Source organism: Monodelphis domestica, chromosome 2 (genome assembly GCF_027887165.1).
Source record: "Monodelphis domestica isolate mMonDom1 chromosome 2, mMonDom1.pri, whole genome shotgun sequence".
Taxonomy (NCBI): Eukaryota; Metazoa; Chordata; class Mammalia; order Didelphimorphia; family Didelphidae; genus Monodelphis; species Monodelphis domestica.
The window spans coordinates 105,823,200-105,842,756 of record NC_077228.1 but is presented as its reverse complement, the minus strand read 5'-3'; the positions used below and the strand labels follow the sequence as shown (position 1 = coordinate 105,842,756).

Genomic DNA, 19,557 nt, shown 5'->3' with positions numbered 1-19,557 from the left:
CTAGTTAGAAGCCTTCCCACCTTCCTCCTAGCTCCAGGACTGTCCTCATCTACACCCCAAGCTTCACAACAGCCTCCAGAAAGGTACACAGCAAAGGCTGGAAGATGGATTGAGCCAGGGGTCCGAGGTCTCATCCAAACTCACTGTGTCACTGTGTGGCCTTGGATACGCTGTTTCGTGGCTCTCTGCCTCAGTTTCCTCATCTGGATTATACTATATGGCCTATGAGATCCATTCCACTTTGGATCCATGATTTCACATTCTGAGGAACTACCAGCTACCAGTCCCCCTGGGATCATGACAGCACTCCTGGTTCATGGTTTCTCACCAGTGACTCCTTTGAGATTCCATGGAGAGCAGAGGAGTTTGGGAGCCAGCCAAGAAAGGCACACAGCGTCCTTCTCCCATGGGCCCTACAACTTTCCTCTTCCTAATTTCCCCACTTTGAAAACCAATCTAGTCAGATATACCATTATTGTCCCCTTCATTTGGGTTCTAGGAAGCCAAATGAAGGCACCTGGGGCTCTCCACTGAGATGAACAACAGCCTTGGTGATACCCCGCGGTACGAAATAGAATTCCTGAGCTGACTCCAGGGATGTCTCCCCAGCTTATATATAATTATATACTATATTTGCAAAATATCTTATAATTTGCATTATTCCCTCCAACCTCTATCACTATCCCCTTGCCCCTAATCAGGCTGGCCTTGCCTCAAACCTGATCTCTTCATTGATGGCGTCCAGCTGTTCTTGAAGCATCATGGCCAAGGTCTGAGCATCCGAGTGACCACTGGGAGAGATGACGCCCACCGAGCCCACCAGCCCCTCTGGCTCATCCTCGTCTATGTCTGAGATCTCAGGGTCACTATCAAAGGCGGGGGCGGCCGTGGAAGTCAGCACCCCGGAGAGTGGCGACGGTTCCCAGTCCTTCACATGGTTTGGGGAGTAGGAAAAGGAGAGTGGCAATTAGACATCCAGCTGAGGTGGCAGAACCCCCTTCAGGCCCTCACCCCTTCTCTTCATCCTCCACTTATCCCACCACACACACACACCACTAGCCCTTGCTACAGAGGAGAGGAGTGAGCAGTCTTCAATTATTCAAAGCCGTTACACATCCATAGATGGACCTTGAAAGGCTTTTGGTCTCCCTTCACCCCCATCCTCCAGTACAACTATGTTTAGACCCTCCAAGCAAAGGAGAAATTAAAAGAAGGCCCAGCAGTGCCTCATGTTCGAGGGCTGGGATTCACCCACTCCCTTTGGTAATTCTTTCCTAGATACCCAAACTAGAGTGGATATAGATGGGAGAAAAGAAAAGAATGAAGAGGGAAGGTGAAGGAGGCCCGAGGCAAAGACACTGGAGGGAGGGGGAGAGTGCTCTGTTCAACTACAGAGGGCACGGGACCTCCCCAGGCCTTAGATAGAGCCTTTACCCAGTCTGAGCCCCATGAAGGAGAGGGGAGGGGAAGCCTGAGGAAATGTAAGGCAGCACAATGCAGGGAATCATCTTTCTAGGCAAAAAGGAAGCCCATTGGCTCTGTTATCTCCCAGGAAACTCCAGGTGCAATTTCAAGGGCCTCAGTAATAAAAGGCAGCCTCATTTCTGATACCACTCCCAAATGCCTTCCCTGTCCCCACACACACACACACACACACACACACTCACACACACACACACACACACTCACTCACACACCTCTGATGCCACAGGAACTAGTTGGCTACCTGCCAGTCCTACCCCCCTCTCCCCCTCCTCAGGGAGGAGGGAGGCTCAGGGGGTCCTGGGGGCCCCACAGCTGTCACCACTGACAGACGGCCTTGAGCCCCCGAGGCTGCAGCTGTCAGTGGTCGAGGGGAGGGCTGATGGGTGAGGATTTGCACCACACGCCAGCCGCCGGCGTAACTGGAGCCAGGCACGCGGCAGGCTGGACCCCAAAGGTCCCAAGGGAGCCCTCCCCCGCTTCTCCTCCACTCCTTACCTTGGTGGGCTCCTCTCGAAGGGCAGAAAATCTGCGGTGAAGACTGGGGGTAGGGCCAGCAGGAGCGTGGGCTCCGGCACTCATAGAGAACCGAAGGTCCGCAGCACTGCCCATGTGGGACCTGAGGAAGAAGGGGAGAATGGCTCCTGAGCACAGGAAAGCCCGGACGTCATGCCTTCCAGACCAGACAGAACCAGAGAAGGACTGAGTTGGACCTCCCCGCCCCCAGTGGTCTACCCCGAGCTAGATTATCGGCTGGGCCTGTCAAGCCTGGAGACCACAAAAGAAGGGAAGGCTAAGGAAGGGTCTCTGGCCTGGAACTAATCTCTGATGCCTGCGCATTCCTCAGCTCCCCACTGCCCTTCGCCACTCTCACTCTGCTTAGGACCAGGAGACGGCAGGACCCTGAATCAAACCACCCAGAGTGGTTATGGGGGGTGGGAGCAGCAGAGATTCCAGTTTCTCTTTCCGCGTGGTATCCACCCCTCCATGGGCCCAGAGGTTTGGGGCACAGACCAGAGGACCCCAAAAACAGAGCAGAAAGAAAAAAATGGCAAAGCTCGTGGCACCCTGGGTCGTATGGCACAAGCAGTCTCCCCCCTCACCCCCACCAAAGGAAAATGAGACCTCGGGAAACAGTGGTTTGGATAGTGGGAAGCTTTTGTGGGGGTGGCAGAGGAAACACAGCAGGGGCCAGAGAGAGCCTGCTGGTGAGAGAATGGCCGGCCATCTCCTTCTTTATAGCATCTCCTTCCCAACCTCCCTCAAGAGAATCTTGGAACAAAAGTAGCTTCTCCTCCAGGGGTCTACTTTCCTCATCTGTCAGATGAGGCGGGTGGACTCGGGTCTCTTCTAGCTCCATCATTCTAGGTGTCCAGGACTGACAGTGCGCTCACTCTCTATCTAACCCCAAGAATCTAGAGCCTTCAAAGCGGAGCAATAACGTGGCTCCCCTGGAAGACGGAATGAACAGACTGGCAGGCCCCAGGAGCCAGGGCCTGGCCTGTCCTGATGTGCTGTGAGGGGGTGGGGAAAAGAACATCGCACCTGGAAGTCAGAAGACTTGGGGGTCACGCCCCAACCCGGACACAGTTGTAGCTGTGTAACCTTGGGTAAGTCACTTCTTAAACGGCCTAAGCCTCAATTTCCTCAGCTGCCACAGAGGGAGAATCACTTACGGGGCCTGTGTCACGGGGCTGGAGGGAGGAAACAGTGTTCTCTAGACCATCAAAGGCTATTTAAACGCCACCTGTCTTCTGCCGACCTCTGGGCGCCTCGTGGCCTCATCTCCAGTAAGATGAAGGCCTTGTTTTTATAGGGCAGAGGTTTCCAAAGGGGGGTTATCCCAGGAACCATAGGATGGTCAGCATCCAAAGAAGTGTTCCCTTCTTGCAGGATGCTCCAGGGACCCCTCCTAGCGCCCCCAGACTCCTCAACTCTAGTACCTGGAATGGACGCCATCTGCAAATGGCCCCCCTCGACCCTTCAGCTGGTCCACTTCCAGGCGGAGCTTCTCAATCTCTTCTGAAAGGCGGCCCTGTGCCAGGCCAACCCAGGGAGGGTGGGGGTCACAGAGGGGACGGTGGGGGTTGGGTTGGGGCAAAGAGAGGGCAGCAGAGAGGGGAAAGTGGAGGTCAAGGAAGGGTAAAGAAGAACTCAGCACAGGCCACACCCCAGAAGCCCCAATCTAGGCCCGCTCCTGACACCACATGATTAAAGGATCAAACAGATAATCAGCCAAGGGTCCTGGCGGAGGGCTGGTCCAAGAGTGTTAAGGCTAAGAGAGGGACCTGCTTGGGGAGGGGGCTCAGAGCTCCAGAGACCTGCCCAACACACCTGCTGTCTGACCCCCATGGAGGAAACGGGGCTGGGGTGAGGGAATGGACTGGGGACCTGTCAGAAATTCAGCCTGAGAGACCATCCCTCCAGGGAAGCCCCACTAACGTGGATTCAGTGGGTCCAGAGTCCCTGCCCTCCACAACAGGCCCAAAATCCTCTCTAGGAGCGAGGGGAGGTGGCTTAGAGAAGGAATCGTCTCTGCCCTCGGGGAGCTTACAGTCTAGTAGAGAGGTTTACTTTACACTTTACAGATCACTAGAACACACAATATTTCAGAAGGACCTTCAAGAGATACAAAGCAAAGTCCTGTGTGACCCCTGGCGGGGAAGCTCACTGCTGATGGCGGCGTGCTTCACAGGGGGATCTGCTAGGGGCCAGAGGCACAAGAATTCCTGAGAACACTCTTCAGGGCAGAAGCAGAGACGTGGACTGCAGCGACCCAATCCCATCGAGTCCCCCTCCTGCCAGTCTGCCACACACTCCCTGCCACTCCCAGACACAGAAACAGGGCTGGCTCGTGGGGTGAGGAAGAGCAGAAATTCAGCTCCAGAACCTCCTTGTTCCAGAGAGTTTCCAACAGACAGGCTTTGCACAAGCCCCTTTGCCCTGTAGGCGGAGCTGGCACTCACATGACTGCAACAAGATCAACTAATCCCTGCCATCACAGTGATACCTGCTAGGGTCCGAGGCCAGAAGATCTCCTCAAGCAGAAAGAACACTGGATTTGGCCTCCAAAGATTGGGTTCAAACACCAGCCCAGGGAGATATTTGTGCCCTTTCTTTCCTCTGTGGGCTTCAACTTCCTCATCCGTAAAATGAGGGGGTAGAACAAGCTGATCTAAAAGCTAAATAAGAACCTCAGAGAGCATCTCTCACAGGAACTGGGGAAGGGAGCCACATCAGCCCTCCTGAGGAGTCTGTCTCTCCAGGGGCCACTACCACCAAACTAAGCCTCTCCCCAGCCCCGAGCCCTGGGCCACCTCCAGCAGCTCTGTCAGGCCATTTGGGAAGGAGGCGCCCTTTAGCAGGTACCTTGTGGTGCTGCTGCTCCTCAATCTGCCTCTGGGAGCTCTCCAGCTCCTGGATGAGTGTATTCTGGAGGGGAAAGGAGAGCCCCCGGGGGGGTCCAAGGATCAGATTCAGGAAACCTGGCTAACTCTCTCTCTCTCTCTCTCTCTCTCTCTCTCTCTCTCTCTCTCTCTCTCTCTCTCTCTCTCTGTCTCTCTGTCTCTCTCTCTGTCTGTCTGTCTGACTGTCTGTCTCCCCCCCACCCCCACCATGACCCAGAGAAGAAGAAACTGTGGTTCTCAGGGTCCTCTCCACCTCTCCTGCCTGGCCACAACCCCAGCCCTCAGCCATACCTTTTCCTCAAGAGCAGCCATCCGCTCCTTAAGGTGTAGCTGCAGCCGTTCATTGGACTCACTCAGTAGCCGATCTACGGTGTCTGAGAGACGCTTATTGTGGTCTTCATTCATCTTTTCCCGTTGGCGTACCTGCCATGAGACAAGCAGCATGGCACCCACAAACCCTATGGGGCTTAGAGAACTCCTCAAGGAGCTAGAACTTCACTTGATCCTCCCTCTCTCTTCCTCAGTTCCTTCCTAATGGCATCATCTCTTGGCATCTGCTCCCAGGCCCTCCTCTTTGTCTTTGTCTTGCCCAAGCTTCTATCTGTCTCCCTGAAATCCCCTCACCATACCCCTCCTCTCTGAGTGACCCTACCCTGTTAGGAAAAAATGTATCTCACCCCTAGCTCCCGGGCTCTGATAGGTGACCTTTGTGCCTTAACCTTCCTTGGGGCCCGGCCTCCATTCAACTTCCCTCGGTTTCATCAATTTCCCTCCCCAATTCTCCCTACACCTCCCCCACTTTCCAGCTCCCTATTATCTGTTGTCTTGGCCCATTAGAATATAACCTTTTTTGAGTGTTTAGCTCGCTATCCAGCATGTGATAAATGCTTGAGACATGCTCGATGTATCTATAATATATATATATATAAATATATATATATAGTATATATAACCTTGACACTCCAAGAAACACACCTTCTACCTCAATATTTCTTGTACTACCTCCAGAGATCCCCATCCTTAAAACTTGGCCGTTCCTCTCTACTCCTGCCCCAACATCTGGACATACCCCTTGAACTCCCGTCCCAACATCTGGATATACCTTCTGTACTCCTGCCCCAACATCTGGTTGACACCATCCACTCCCCATCACCCCCAAAATAGCAAGCTCGGACTGTCCCCACTCTCTCCCAGTCCCTCCAGGACCTCCACACCCACAGGATCACGTTGGGCCCCATCTTCTCATACCCCATAACAGGGGCCACTCACCCTGGCCAGCTCCTGGTTCTTCTCTTCTAGCTGTGCCTCCAGCTGCCGGAGGTGCTCTTCAATGTTTCCGTGCCGCTCTTCAGCCTAGAGACGTCAATACTGCCCTTGGCCACCATACTGCCCCCCAGCTCTTCACACCCTTCCTCACCCTCTCGGCCCGTCTCCCCTCCAGCTCCTATCCCAGCAGAGCTGGCTCCAGGAGCATGTCGCTGACCAAACTTCAGAGTGAGGAACAGACCAGCCTTTTCCATTAGCCGGCACTCTCCTAGCCCCTGCTACTAGAAGTGGGGCTCAGAAGAGCTCCAGGACCATTTTCCTGTTTTCATTCAAACCAGCCCAGGGGAAATGGATGCCTTTGCCTTTCTTAACAAGAAAATCCACTAGTGGAGGTTCCACAACCCTTTAAACCTCCATTTTGGTTCACAATTACCAAGAAGCTCTTCTACAGCCTGACCTAAAACCCTCTCCCTGTCCTTTTAGCCTGTTCCTGGCCTACACATAATACTCAAAGACTTTTTTTTAACCCTTACCTTCTGCTTTAGAATCTGTACTAAGCATTGGTTCCAAGGCAAAAGAGTAGTAAGGGCTTAGGAAACTGGGGTGAAGTGACTTTCCCAGGGACACACAGCCAGGAAATGTCTGAGACCAAATTAGAATGCACAACCTCCCATCTCCAGGCCTGGCTCTCTAACCACTGAGCCAACTAGCTGCATGCACCCCAAAGACTATGACGAGGTCCTTCCAAGATGCTCATCCCTCTCGCTTCCAGGACAGGTAGCCTGAGGCATCCTCAGAAGCCCACCTTTCAAACCTCTTACCAGTTTTATGTTGTTCCCTGATTTCTTCCTAGCATGGGAGAAATGTGGAGTGGAAAGAGACAGAAGTCAGGTGGAAGGCCTGGGCTGTGGTCCCAGTTTTACCACTCACTACATTTGTCAGCCTTTACATCTCGACCTCATTTTTATCATCTATAAAATGATAGAGATGGACTAGATGACTTCTAAGTTCCCTTTGAAATCTGAAGCTTTCAGTTCCTGGGCCCATTCTCAAAACGTGACAGCTAATCAAGGCCTTTCCAAGGCAGAGGAAACCCTTTCCTTTCTCTTAACCTATCTCAATTCCATCCTGCTCTCTGGTCAAGAAGCCAAGTCCTGCAGAAGCCAAGAATGCACACACACACAGCTCTGGAAACTCCCCTGCAGGACAACCAGCAAGGAGATGAGACATTGAACTCAAGGGTCATTACTCCCAGGTTCTAATCCAAAAACAGGAGAAAGCAGCAATACAATGATCCAAGACCATCCCAGAGACTCAGGAGGAAAAATGCCATCTGCTCTCTGAGAGAGAACTGATAGAGTTTGAATGCAGATTGAAATATCCTACATTTCACTTTTTCTACTTTGTCTTTTTTTTTTAATTTGAGATCTCTTCCCCAAATTACTAATATGGAAAAATGTTTTGCATGATTACACATGTAAAATCTATCTCAGATCACTTACCATCTCAGAGAAGGGGAAGAGGTGACAGAGGGTGGGTAGAAGCAAAATAATTCGGAACTCAAGCCTTTTTTTAAATGAATGTTAAAAAATTGTTTTTACATGTAATTGGAGAAAAAATAAAACATCAAAAATAGGAGAAAGAATCAAGCTTCCCCTTTGACAAGCACTGGGGTACAGCTGACCTCCCTTAAAGATCAAGGAGACATTCCTAAGATCCCTTTAATTCATGGTTTGTCATCCATGAATTGGCCTACACTTCACTTGAACCTATTTCTCATATTGGTCCAAAAATAAACTGCTCTTTTTTCTCCCAAATCTGACTCTTATAAAACTTGAAGATGGAATAGTCATTGTCATTTGGAACCCATATCTGTATGCTTTTTCTTCCTTTCAAAGTTAGTTTATCTTGAAGTTGTAATTTGTAGTCCCAGCTCGGTCATATTTCCATCTTATACCACCTCTTTGCTGGGAGATAAGCTCTAAGAAGTTCATTGTCTATTTAGATATTTAAAAGGATCAATGATCTTACTGGTATGTATTCTTCACAGCCCTTTAACACCTAATAATCCCATGCTATTCTCATTCATATCTTCCCACAGATGGTTCATCCAATGCAAAAGGTCATTAATATCTTAAGAGAGGGGGAAGATTAAGCTCTATTCATACAGCAAAAGAAATGGGCTTTTGTAGTAGCAAGTAAGTTAGGATCATTGAAAGTTCCACACAATTTCCCAGATATGACTCCATCTCCTCCTCTTACTTGATTCTGGTCCCTGTGCACTGTCCAATTGCACAGTCTATTCAAAGTACATACAAGGTGCCTCAAAAATCTTAGTGCAATTTTAAACTTTAATAACTTTAAGTTGTTTTAAACTTTATAGTAGCTTAAAACTGCAACAAAACTTTCAGGACACCCTGTATTTACATTGACAGACAAAAAGATAAATGTGCCAACTCAATGGGCTGTCCTTCCTATCTACACTTTTGAGCCACAATGCTTTGGGTTTGGGGTTGGTTTTTTGTTTTTGTTTTTTTGTATAGACATTTAAACCAATTTTTCCTCCATCATTTTGGATTAAACTGAGGAGGCTTTATAATGCTCTGAAACAATGCAATTACTGAGGTGTCGTGTGAAGGAGCATTTATAGGACTTTAGCCCTTAACGAAAGTGGATCTTTTGTTTGGACTCTGCAACACAGTGCATCCCACGGCTTTGGCAAATCCTGTAGGTCTCCAAATTTTATGCCCCATTTGATGTTATTAATTCAACAGATCATTGAACCAATGCTCAAGCTTTAACTGCTTCTCTTTCAGAATAATCATGTTATTTTAATATATGGATGGGAAGCACTGTTTGATGAGAGCTTTAAAGGATGCATTTTTTCTACTGGGTCAAATGTTGTTTTTTTAATAATCAGATAACAGGCAAATGTATATTATGTTTTCCATATTAATGAGATCACTGTATGACTGTAAAGACTGTGGATAGAAAAATATCTGCAGAAGTCTATCTGTTCCCTTCATGTGTTTTCATCAAAGACACTCCTGATACATGCACAGACAGTGCCCATAAAGATTTTCTAGAAATAAAGGTTGGCAGCTGTCGATGTTTTCTCAGTCGCCCTTTCTAAAAAGTGCCACTCAATGATCTTTCTCATTCTTTTGTGATACTAATAACTAATATTTATATAGCACTTTAGGGTTTGCAAACTACTTTATACATATTATCTCATCTGTTCCTCATAACACTGTGCAGGGGTTGCTGTTTTTATCATCCCTATCTTTTTTTTTTTAAACCCTTACCTTCCGTCTTGGAGTCAATACTGTGTATTGGCTCCAAGGCAGAAGAGTGGTAAGGGCTAGGCAATGAGGGTCAAGTGACTTGTCCAGGGTCACACAGCTGGGAAGTGTCTGAGGCCAGATTTGAACCTAGGACCTCCCGTCTCTAGGCCTGACTCTCAATCCACTGAGCCACCCGACTTCCCCCTATCCCTATCTTATAAATGAGGAAGCTGAGACTTTTGCAGGGCTACCAACCAGTTAGTGTCTGAGGCAGGATTTGAACTCAGATCTTCCCAATTCTAAGACCAGCATTCTATCTATGAATATCTTGACGAGTGAGCCCCGAACGTCATTAAAATCTTGCTATTTCCAGAACAGATGTCTTCCATGTTGGTCCAAAAAGTCAATATGTTAGTGGATGGAAAGCCAAATCCTATCACTCATTCTGGCTGTGGAACCCTAGACAAGTTACTGAACTCCTCAGTTCTCCAAAGCTAAAGGATAAAGGCATTATTACATTCCTTGTACTTGCATCTCCAGCACACTACACAGTCAATACTTGTTGACTGACTGATAAGTGGCAGAGAAAGCACTGACTTGCCCTGGAGGAAGGCTTTTCCTCCCCTGGCGGTTCTCTGGACCAATGAAATCCCAGGTCCCAGCACCGTCCCTCTCAGCCAGATGCGCCTGGTCCTCCAGCCTGGCAAAGGGCCCCGGCTTCTCCCTCACAGAGTCTATTGCACCGGCCTTGGGGTGGCAGAGCTCAGCGCTGCGGCGTGTTCCCGTCAGTGCCGACGGGCAAGGATCACCACCCAGTGCCGGCAGAGCTGTCTCTGGTTTTTCTTCCTGATCTAGGATGGCTGGCTGGCTTAGCAGATCTCCCCCCAAGCTCTCCTCTACCTAGTTTTCCTCGTTAAGGGGCCAATGTGGCCAGTGATCCTCCTCCAAGGCTTTTGTCATTCTATACTAAGCTGGTGCTCCCCTGGAGTCGCTGATGGGCAAAGGTGTGGCTTCCATAATGTCCCAGCATTCTTGTGGTGGCAACTCTTTTGAACCCGTTTCACTCCTCTCAAAATGGGGAGAGATTCTATTTCCTTCCCCTTGTCCATTGACCCTTCAGCAGCCCAGACATCATCTAAACAGGTCAGATTGGAGATGCTCGCCCTCCTCAAGCTGTCTTCCCGACTTGACCCTTTCCACTAATCTGATACTAACTTTGACTTTTCCTCTATCCACGTGATTCAACAATTGAATTGAATGACGACGCCTGTCAGCACTCAGCTCCTTCTGACCATTTGTATGAGATCATTCAGTACTCACTTCTTTTTTTTTAAAAAAACCCTTACTTTATATCTTAGGATCAGTACTGTGTATTGGTTCCAAGGCAGAAGGGCAGTGAGGGATAGGTAATAGAGGTTAAGCGACTTGCTCAGGGTCACACAGCTAGGAAGTGTCTGAGGCCAGATTTGAACCCAGGACCTCCATGGCTAGGCCTGGCTCTCAATCCACAGAGTCACCTGGCTGCCCCTGGCACTCCCCTCTTTCAATTCATTTCTTGACCAAAGCATGAATGATATTCTGGAATGAGGCTATACAAGACTGTGGCCTCTTTCATTTCTTGGCTTTTTATTCCTCCCCTACAGCCACTTTTGCATAGAGATCCCTAACTTTTGAGGAACACATCAATGGAGGCTCAAGGATGTAAGGATCCTTAGAGAATTTCTCTGTTCCTCCTTTGCAATAGATGTTGGCACTGAAGCTGCAATTATCTTCATGGTGTCTTAAAAGCTGGCACTTAGCATGCACAATGGGGAGAGCCAGATGATCAAGTATCCTATGAAATAATGCTTTTTGCCACCTTTCAGTCCATTATGAAACCAACTTTGCCAATTTCTTTTTTAATTTGTCTCCCCAAGGAGTATCCCTGGGTGGACCTTCCACTTAGCTTGGGCGTCTCTAACTTCATCTAGATCAATGGCTCTCAAAGTGTGGTCCTGAGCCCCCAAGGGTCTTTGAACCCCTTTCAGCGGATCCATGAGACCAAAACTATTTTCATGCTGATGTTACAACGTTTTAATTTCTAATACAGTATATATCAATAGGTAAAACCCACATAAACAAAAGCTCCACGATCATTCGTAAGAGCAAAAAGGGGTCCTGAGACCACCAAAGTTTGAGAACGCAGGACTACTGAGTCCAACTGTCAACATGGTTGTGGCTGAGCTCCTAGAGTAGTAACGAGTTACCATGTTGGTCTGGACAAAAGATCCCACACCATGAGTATCACTAGGTAAACTGATGCTTGCAGACGGCCTACGAGCTAAGTGCAGAAACAGGAGGCGGACACACAGGACTGAGGGTCTCTATTTCTGCCAGTTTCACAGATCTCCACAGACCAAACCCTTCCACAAACCCACTGCCTGATGGCTAACCTGGAGGCAAATTTCTCCAAACATGTCATTTTACTCGCCCTAAAAACCCCTCCTTCAAGCATCCAAGGATGCCTCCCAACCCCGGACTCTTATTCTAGAATTGGGGAACAGCAATTTGTTCACTCTAGACTTGTCTTTCTCTTGCAGGACAGCTGGTGCTCAACAAATATTCATGGAAATAAAAATGAATCCATTGACTGCGTCTTCTCTCCTCCTCATCCTAAGAATCTTTTTAGGTCCTGAGTCTTAAACTAGAACCTAAAGAAAGATTTCAAGAAATTCTAGAATTATTTTGATAGATGTGCTTCAATATAATTGTTCCCTTTAACATATTTTATTTTATGCATTTAAAGATATTATTCTGAGAAGGGAACCATAGATTTCACTGCATTGCCAAGGAAGTCCAAGTCCCAAAATAAGTTAAGAACCCATGGACTAGATGGCAAAGTCATCTTCTTTTTGGTTTGACTTTATGTAGAAGACACTGCTTTATATATATAATTATTATTATATTATTGTTTTTAATATATTATATTATTATATATAATTATAATGTGTATAATTATATATAAATATATATTATTTTATTATTATATTATATATACTATAATATGTAATATATAAATAATAATATAAATTATTACATATACTATATAAATATATAATAAATAATATCATACATACTTATATTATATAATAATTATATATAATATATAATAAATGTTGTTTATGATATATAATATATATAACAATATTACCTTCTAGCTATACAGCACTTTGTACATTTCTAAACACATTCATATATGCTATCTCATTATTCTCCCAGTAACCCTGCAAAGTACAGAGTGCAGGAATAACCCTCCCACCTGGCAGATGGACTAACAGGGCTCCCACCTCCTGGTCCAGGCCCTTCCCACCACCCCACACTTTCTGCCATCTGCCTTGCTCCATGGGAGAGTGAGAAGTGGCAGAGGGGAGAGGAGGAAGGGGAGGAGGCCTAAGGGCATTGCTCTATGGGCACTTGCCTTGGTGAGGGCAGCGATTCTCTGAGCCAGCTCAGCCTCGACCTCGGGCAGGGTCTCAGCTTTGCGCATTGTCTGCTGAAGCTTCTGCTCAGCCAGCTCCAGAAGCTCCTGTAGGTGCCGGGCCTTCTCCTCACACTGCGGAGAGAATGGACCCAAGAAAGGGATAGGAGAGCTAGGCTGGGCTTTCTGTCTTGGCTCCTGGGAGCAGCAGGTAGGGGGCAGAAGGGCCAAGCCACAGATTGCAGCTGCCCCAAGTTTCCTAGCCAGTACTAGCGGCTGGCACCTTGATCTTTTGGGATAAAATGGGATATTTCTTGTGCAACCTAGATACAAGAATTGCCTGAGTATTGCCAGTAGGTGGGTGCAGCTTTTATCCACTGCCCAGGCTGCCCTGGCTAATTCACGAATGGGGCAGAGCATGCTGAGCAGGTATGGCGAGCATCATTATTCTCCTGAAATCATTCTGGAAAGGAGAAGGATCTTGGAGAGGTTGGGAGACAGAAAGGCACGCCATTTCTCCTAGCAAAAGAAGCTAAGCCCTTAGCAGAGCTGGGGTGAGACTAGCCTAGAGGAGGAAGTTTCTCCCTGGTCCAGTGACTGGAAAGTTCCAACTTCGGGCAACCTTTGTCTCCATGGTTCATTTTGTTTCTTCCATACAAATACATGGCCTTGTGAGGCACAACTGTGGCTTGGGTCTAGAAGGGGAAAGAATGTGCAACCTAGGAGGCCCTAGGGCTTTGGGGAAATCTCTGAGCACAATAAAGGACAGGCAGAAGCAAGGTAAAAGGAAAAGATAGCCTAGGAGGTATCCCGTGAAAGGCCCCGAGGCCCCCAGGAGACAAAGGGATTGGGCCAAGTTCTGTCAACGCGGAGCTGACCCAGACCCAGACCCAGCTGACCTTAGGGGAAGTCTGTTGTAAATGGCCAGAAGAGGCCCTGGGTCCCATGGCCTTCTCCCCCCTCCCCCTCCATGGCCCTCCCAGCTGCGCACCTGACGGTGCAAGGACTCTTTATTGGCCAATTCATTCTCCAGCTTGTCATTGAGGTCATGGATGGACGTGGCTTCACGTTGGGCCGCCAGGTAGCGTTTCTCCAGCGTGGTGATTCTCTCTTCCATGTCATCCTTCTGCGCCAAAGCCTGGACACAGGGAGAGTCACCTGAGCCCACCGAGCCTTCCTGTGACGCTGGGGCGGCACCGGAGCTTCCTCTTCCTAGAGGGACCTCGCCCCTGCCGGCACTGGCTCTGAGCCTCCGCCACTGACCCTACCCACACTGCCCCTCGGCATCCGGCCAGAACCTTCCATGGGCCGAGCCAGTCCCTGGTTGCCCCCTCCCTCTCATGCTCGCTTCCCCTCTGGCCGGCCGTCCTCAGGATCCAGAGTCTCCTCTGCTCCATTTTTTCTTAAACCCTGCCTTCTATCTCAGAAACAACACTGTGTATCGAAGAACTGCAAGAGCTAGGCAACATGGGCTAAGGGGCTTGCCCGGGGTCACACAGCTAGCAAGCGTCTGAGGCCACATTTGAACTCGGGACCTGCCCTCTCCGGGCCTGACTCCCCATCCCCCGAGCCCCCGAGCCCCCTCGCGGCAGTCTCCTCCATTTTACCATGCCACTCTCCCTAAAGGCAGGCCCAGGCTGCTCACCTCGCGGAGGTCCCGCTGGTGTCTGCTGCTTAGCTCCTCAGACTTGATGAGGTCCCTCCGGGCGGTGCTCAGGTCCTCCTCGAGCTCGGCCACCGTGCCAGCCAGGGCAACCAGGCGTTCACGGGCCTGGTTCAGCTCAAAGGTCTGCTTCTCCAGGCGCTCCTGCAGCTCTCCCGCCCGGCCTGCTTCATCCTCCAGGGGCACCAAGTCATCGATCAGTCTCTGGGCATGCTGGCCGCAGCAGCACCCTCCCACCCGCTCCCTTGGCCCAGAGGAGTCGGCAATGGGGCCATTCCGAGCTCTGCCTCCGACGGCCCTGTGCGTGCTCGGGCCCCTTCGGGACGCTAACGCCTCTCTGTCCACAAGGGGATCTCCGCCCTCTTGGGAGGGAGGGGCCTATGGAAGGCGGGGCTAAGACCCAGACTCAATTCATACCCGGTACTTCAATCCAACTCAACGGGTCTCTGTGAAGTAACTTATGTGGCCAGCACCGCGATCGGGTCAGAGCCCACAGAAAGGGAGGAAGGCTGGGCAGGTACATGCCAATCAACTGGGCCCCCTGGTGACTTCTCCAAAGTAGGGCTGGGCCCCACCTTCCCTCACGGGAATTGGGGATGAGAGGTGGAGGAAGGAGTGAGACGGGATCTAGGAGGGAGCGCAGCGCAGTCTCCCTCTCCCCACCAGCCCCCCAAAGACCCACCTTCCACAAGAGTCTTGGTCCCAACTCCAGGGCCCCATCTTCTCCAGAAGCTCCATCCCGGGGCCCCGCTCCCTGCTGGAGAACAGACACCTGCAGGGGACGGGCCACAGGGGAACAGGGCCTAAGGAGGGCTGCTCCGGAGACGAGAACGCCCAGCTTCTCCCCGAGGAAACATCCCCCCAGAGGCCGGGGTGCCCGATTACGGCAAAGAGGAACAAAGAGGGATGCAAAGGGCAAGGCGGCCCAAGCCGTCCAGGCTCCCGGGAGGACCCTGCCAGTCAAAGGGAGAAGCAGAAGCGAGGCGGGAAGGTTACCTGCTGGTGAGCACCTGCCAGCTGCTCCTCCAGCGTGCTCACACGCTCCAGCGCTGCCCGCAGCCTCTCCCGAACCTAGCCAGGACACATGGCGGGAGGAAAAAGTCATCTTGTGGCCCTCCTTCGGCTGGGGGAGGCCAGGGGGGGAGGGGAGGGAGCCCCGAGAGCTGGCACCGGAGGGCAGTGATGGAAGGCAGGACAAAGGTCCCTTCGGCAAGGCCCTCCCCACGAGCACCAGAGATGGGGGCACATGAGAAAGAGTGGGCAAGGGGCCCCCCTTCACCTTCTCATCCAGTGCCTTGTGGTGCTCAAACAGAGACTTCAGGGCTTTGAGCACTTCCACCTCACTGGAGACACCGGAGGGAGACTGAGCCTGACGCTTCACGACAGTCATTCGAAGGGATCGCTCATGGCGGGACACAAAGGCACTCGAGATGTTCTAACAGCAGCTGCGGGGGGGGGGGGGGGGGGGGGGGGAGCTGTTAGTCTGTACCCCAAGAGGCTGCCCAAGGCAAGAGGCCCCTGACTCACGGACACGGTGTCCCCGGCCCGACAGCACCCACCCCCTCGGTCAAGGGGTTGGTGCCCCTCCATGCACCAGGTCTTCCCGCTTACCCTCGTGTTATTCCGTTCAGCTTTCAGCTCTGAAATCTCCTCCTCCCGTTCTAGAAGCTGCTCCCGACACACGCTCAGCTCCCGGGTTAATGTGGCAAATTCCTGAAAACCCCAAGACTCCCCTGAGCTTGGCGAGCCCGTCCAGCATTCTCTCACCCTTCGTGACTGGCCTTCTTCCACAGCCCACCCCTTGCACCCAAGCACCCATTCTCCGTCTTCGACTGTTGTTGGGGGGCCTCCCCCCCAGGGAGTGAGCTGCTCCCGGGATGATGCAGCCCAGGTCTAATGAGAGTGTCCCAGGATGTAGGACTGGTCCAACCTCCCTCGTGTCACAGATGCAGAAACCGAGGCTCCGGGAGCCTAAACGACTTGCTCCAGGTGGCAGAGTCTCCTCGCCTCATCCTCACCGAGAGGGTCCGGTGTTACAGAGACAGGCCACACTGAAGGCCGTCAACATGCTGTGTTGCCAGGAGAAAATCTCTCTTCCCTGAACCTCAGTTTCCCCAACTATACAATGAAGTCATAGCTCCAATTCTGAGCAGCAGGGGCCGGTGAGAGGAGGAAGAAGAAAAGTGAACCTGGAAACTAGTGCATGCACTGGCGGTGTCTGAGGCTGGAGCATCTCTGTAAGAAGCTAGGAGCTTGCTACTAAGTTCCATGTGAGGGCTGGGCCCCTCGCAGGACTCCCCACTCCCAACCTCAACTTCTACAGCTTCACGGACCAGGACAACGATCATTTAGACCTTGACACAAGAGAATGCCCTCGCCAGCCATTCCAGCATTCATGCCCTGACCATTTAGTGCCGAGCCTTCCTGCCCCCAATCCCTGCCTGAAGAGCATCGCATCCCAAACTTTGATCTGCAAGGAACCTCAGAAGTCTCCTCATCCAACCCCCGCCCTTAACTGAAGAGGAAACTCAGACTCTAAGAATTGCAGGGACTCAGCCAAAGTTACACAGGGAGTCACCACTGAGATGGATTTGAACCCAGGTCCTCTGACTCTGTTGAGGTCTCCACTGAGATCTCCATTATCATGTTGCCTCTAGTCTAGATTTTTGTTCCCTTACCAAGAAAAATGTGCCTTTCTTTATCTTCCTTGATTCTTTGCATGAGAGGACTAGTGTACAGAAAACTATATATACTATAAGGCTTTTTCTATCTGTTGATTAGTTTTTGTTTAACAGAATTAACCACACCCTTTTAAAATTATATGTTATAAAGCACTGAACTCCCTTGATTCAGGGGGCTGAAAAAATATTTATCCTGGGGAGGATGGAAGGTATAAGTGTATAAATACTTATATTTGTATAAAATAAAATATAAAAAGAGCACAGTGATATTCTATTTAAAAAAGAAAGGGAGCAGGGCACAGCTAGGTGACTCAATGGATAGAGAGTCAGGCCCAGAGATGGGAGGTCCTGGGTTTAAATCTGACCTCTGACACTTCCTAGATTTTTGACCCCTGTCATTTAAGTCATTTAAGTCCCATTTGCTTAGCCCTTGGCCTTCTTAGAGTCTTAGAGTTGTCTTAGAGTTGTCACTAAGACAGAGAGTAAGGGGGGAGAGTGAGAGTGAGAGAGAGAGAGAGAGAGAGAGAGAGAGAGAGAGAGAGAGAGAGAGAGAGAGAGAGAGAGAAGAGAGAGGGAGAGAAAGAGAGAAAGAGAGAAAGAGAGAAAGAGAAAGAGAGAAAGAGAGAAAGAAAGAGAGAAACAAAGAAACAGAGAAACAAAGAAACAAAGAAAGAAAGAAAGAAGAAAGAAAGAAAGAAAGAAAGAAAGAAAGAAGAAAGAAAGAAAGAAAGAAAGAAAGAAAGAAAGAAGAAAGAAAGAAAGAAAGAAAGAAAGAGGGGAAAGAGGGAGAAAGGGAAGGAAGGAAGAAAGGAAGGAAGGAAGGAAGGAAGGAAGGAGGATGGAAGGAAGGAGAAGGAAGGAAGGAAGGAAGGAAGGAAGGAAGGAAGGAAGGAAGGAAGGAAGGAAGGAAGGAAGAAGGAAGGAAGGAAGGAAGGAAGGAAGGAAGGAGGAAGGAGGGACGGAGGGAGGGAGGGAGGGGAGGGAAGGAGGGAGGAGAGGGAGAGGGAGGAAGAGAGGGAGGGAGGGAGGGAGAAGTGGTAAGTGAGTCTGGTTACAAAGCTGATGGGCAGAGAGAGCTCTTGCCAGACTGGACTCTACCCTACTAAGGGTCTTGCCTGAGATTAGTTCCTATTCTGTTGAATTCCTCTGCCACCTTTAAAGGCCAGCCCAAATATCATGTATTCTACAATAGCAGCCCTGCTGCTCTTTCTGTCAGTAACAAACTTTTCTTCCACTATTTTTCACCTTGCAGATGTACTTATCATCTATTATTCTGTATTAAAGGCAAACTAGGCAGTACAGTGGATCAAATCCTTAATTTGAAAGACCCAAGTCCTTTAGCATCTCTGTGACTCAGTTTCCTCATCCATAAAATGGGAATAATAATAGTACCTACCTCTCGGGGTTATTGCAAAGAGAAAATGAGATATTTGTAAAGGACTTTGCAAACCCTAATGCACTACAAGAATACTAGCTCTAATGATTATCATGGTCACCTTCGGACCTTTGTGTCTCATCTGTCTACTAGCCTGTCCTTACTTGCTCACTCCACAAGGACAGAGGTTCTTGTCGTCTCTAAACCCCCTAGCACCGGGGGCTTCCCAGCTCTGTGCTCGGCACACACTAGGTCCACAAGAAGTGTGCAGTCACACAGGGGCAGCCAGGCCCAGCACACTCTAGAGCTCAGAGTCTGCCGACAGCCCCTAGCCTGGGCACTGCTCTCAGGACACAGACTGGTAATGCCTCCTCTTTGGCTCTCTGGAGCCAGCCTCGTCTTACCTCCTCACCTCGAGTTCCCCATCCCACATGAAGGAATCCCCACTCGGCGCAAGAATTGCCACCGCTGACTCCCCTAACCCTCGGGCAGGGCTGGGGTCTTCTGAGAAGCTGGTAGCCTCCAGGCTACACAAAGCCTGGCAGAGAGCCCAGGAGGCAGCAGACCCCCAGCTCTCAGACCCTGCCGTGCCCCCTCCCCAAACCCAGGCTCTCCTCCCAGCCCGGGGCTCCGGCTCAGGGATGGCTGGTGTCTGGTAACTAGTTTTGAAAGCTGACTCCATTCCTAGACTGGAGAAGGGAAAGGCTGGACCACGAGGAGGGCACGCTGGCACCTCATGGGACATGGTCCTCCGGGAAATCCAGACCGTTGGGCAAGCTTCTTCCCAGCCTGGGGTGCCACCTGCTGGCGGGCTGGGCCCGGGGCTCTAAGGGACTCCCTCTTCTAGGCCAAAGCTAACCCAGAGCGGAGGAAGCAGCCGGCCCTTTGTTCCTCCAGACTGACTCAGAGCATGGCAGGGATGGGAGAATGCCGAGGGGGCAG

The 19,557-nt window shown here is 50.3% G+C and overlaps 1 protein-coding gene across 11 annotated transcripts in view; it reads right to left on the bottom strand.

Moving 5' to 3' along the window:
• Nucleotides 1–16,294, bottom strand: part of PPFIA4 (PTPRF interacting protein alpha 4) — a 43,229-nt gene extending 26,935 nt beyond the window's left edge. For 7 of the 11 annotated variants that reach the window (XR_008916160.1, XR_008916161.1, XR_008916164.1 and 4 more), the window contains exons 1-13: nucleotides 16,171–16,294; nucleotides 15,839–16,004; nucleotides 15,556–15,630; nucleotides 15,242–15,331; nucleotides 14,542–14,733; nucleotides 13,888–14,034; nucleotides 12,897–13,031; nucleotides 6,159–6,242; nucleotides 5,181–5,312; nucleotides 4,852–4,914; nucleotides 3,426–3,517; nucleotides 1,981–2,101; nucleotides 720–928 (exon numbers count right to left, since the gene is read on the bottom strand). Coding sequence is in view for 4 of the 11 variants with exons in the window: in XM_056815744.1 (XP_056671722.1) it covers nucleotides 720–928; nucleotides 1,981–2,101; nucleotides 3,426–3,517; nucleotides 4,852–4,914; nucleotides 5,181–5,312; nucleotides 6,159–6,242; nucleotides 12,897–13,031; nucleotides 13,888–14,034; nucleotides 14,542–14,733; nucleotides 15,242–15,331; nucleotides 15,556–15,630; nucleotides 15,839–15,949 (1,451 nt within the window). In the remaining 7 variants the exon portion in view is untranslated. The remainder of the gene's footprint in view (nucleotides 1–719; nucleotides 929–1,980; nucleotides 2,102–3,425; nucleotides 3,518–4,851; nucleotides 4,915–5,180; nucleotides 5,313–6,158; nucleotides 6,243–12,896; nucleotides 13,032–13,887; nucleotides 14,035–14,541; nucleotides 14,734–15,241; nucleotides 15,332–15,555; nucleotides 15,631–15,838; nucleotides 16,005–16,170) is intronic. The other 4 variants (XR_008916162.1, XR_008916166.1, XM_056815745.1 and 1 more) reach the window with 2 other exon arrangements.
• Between the last annotated feature and the right edge of the window lie 3,263 nt (nucleotides 16,295–19,557).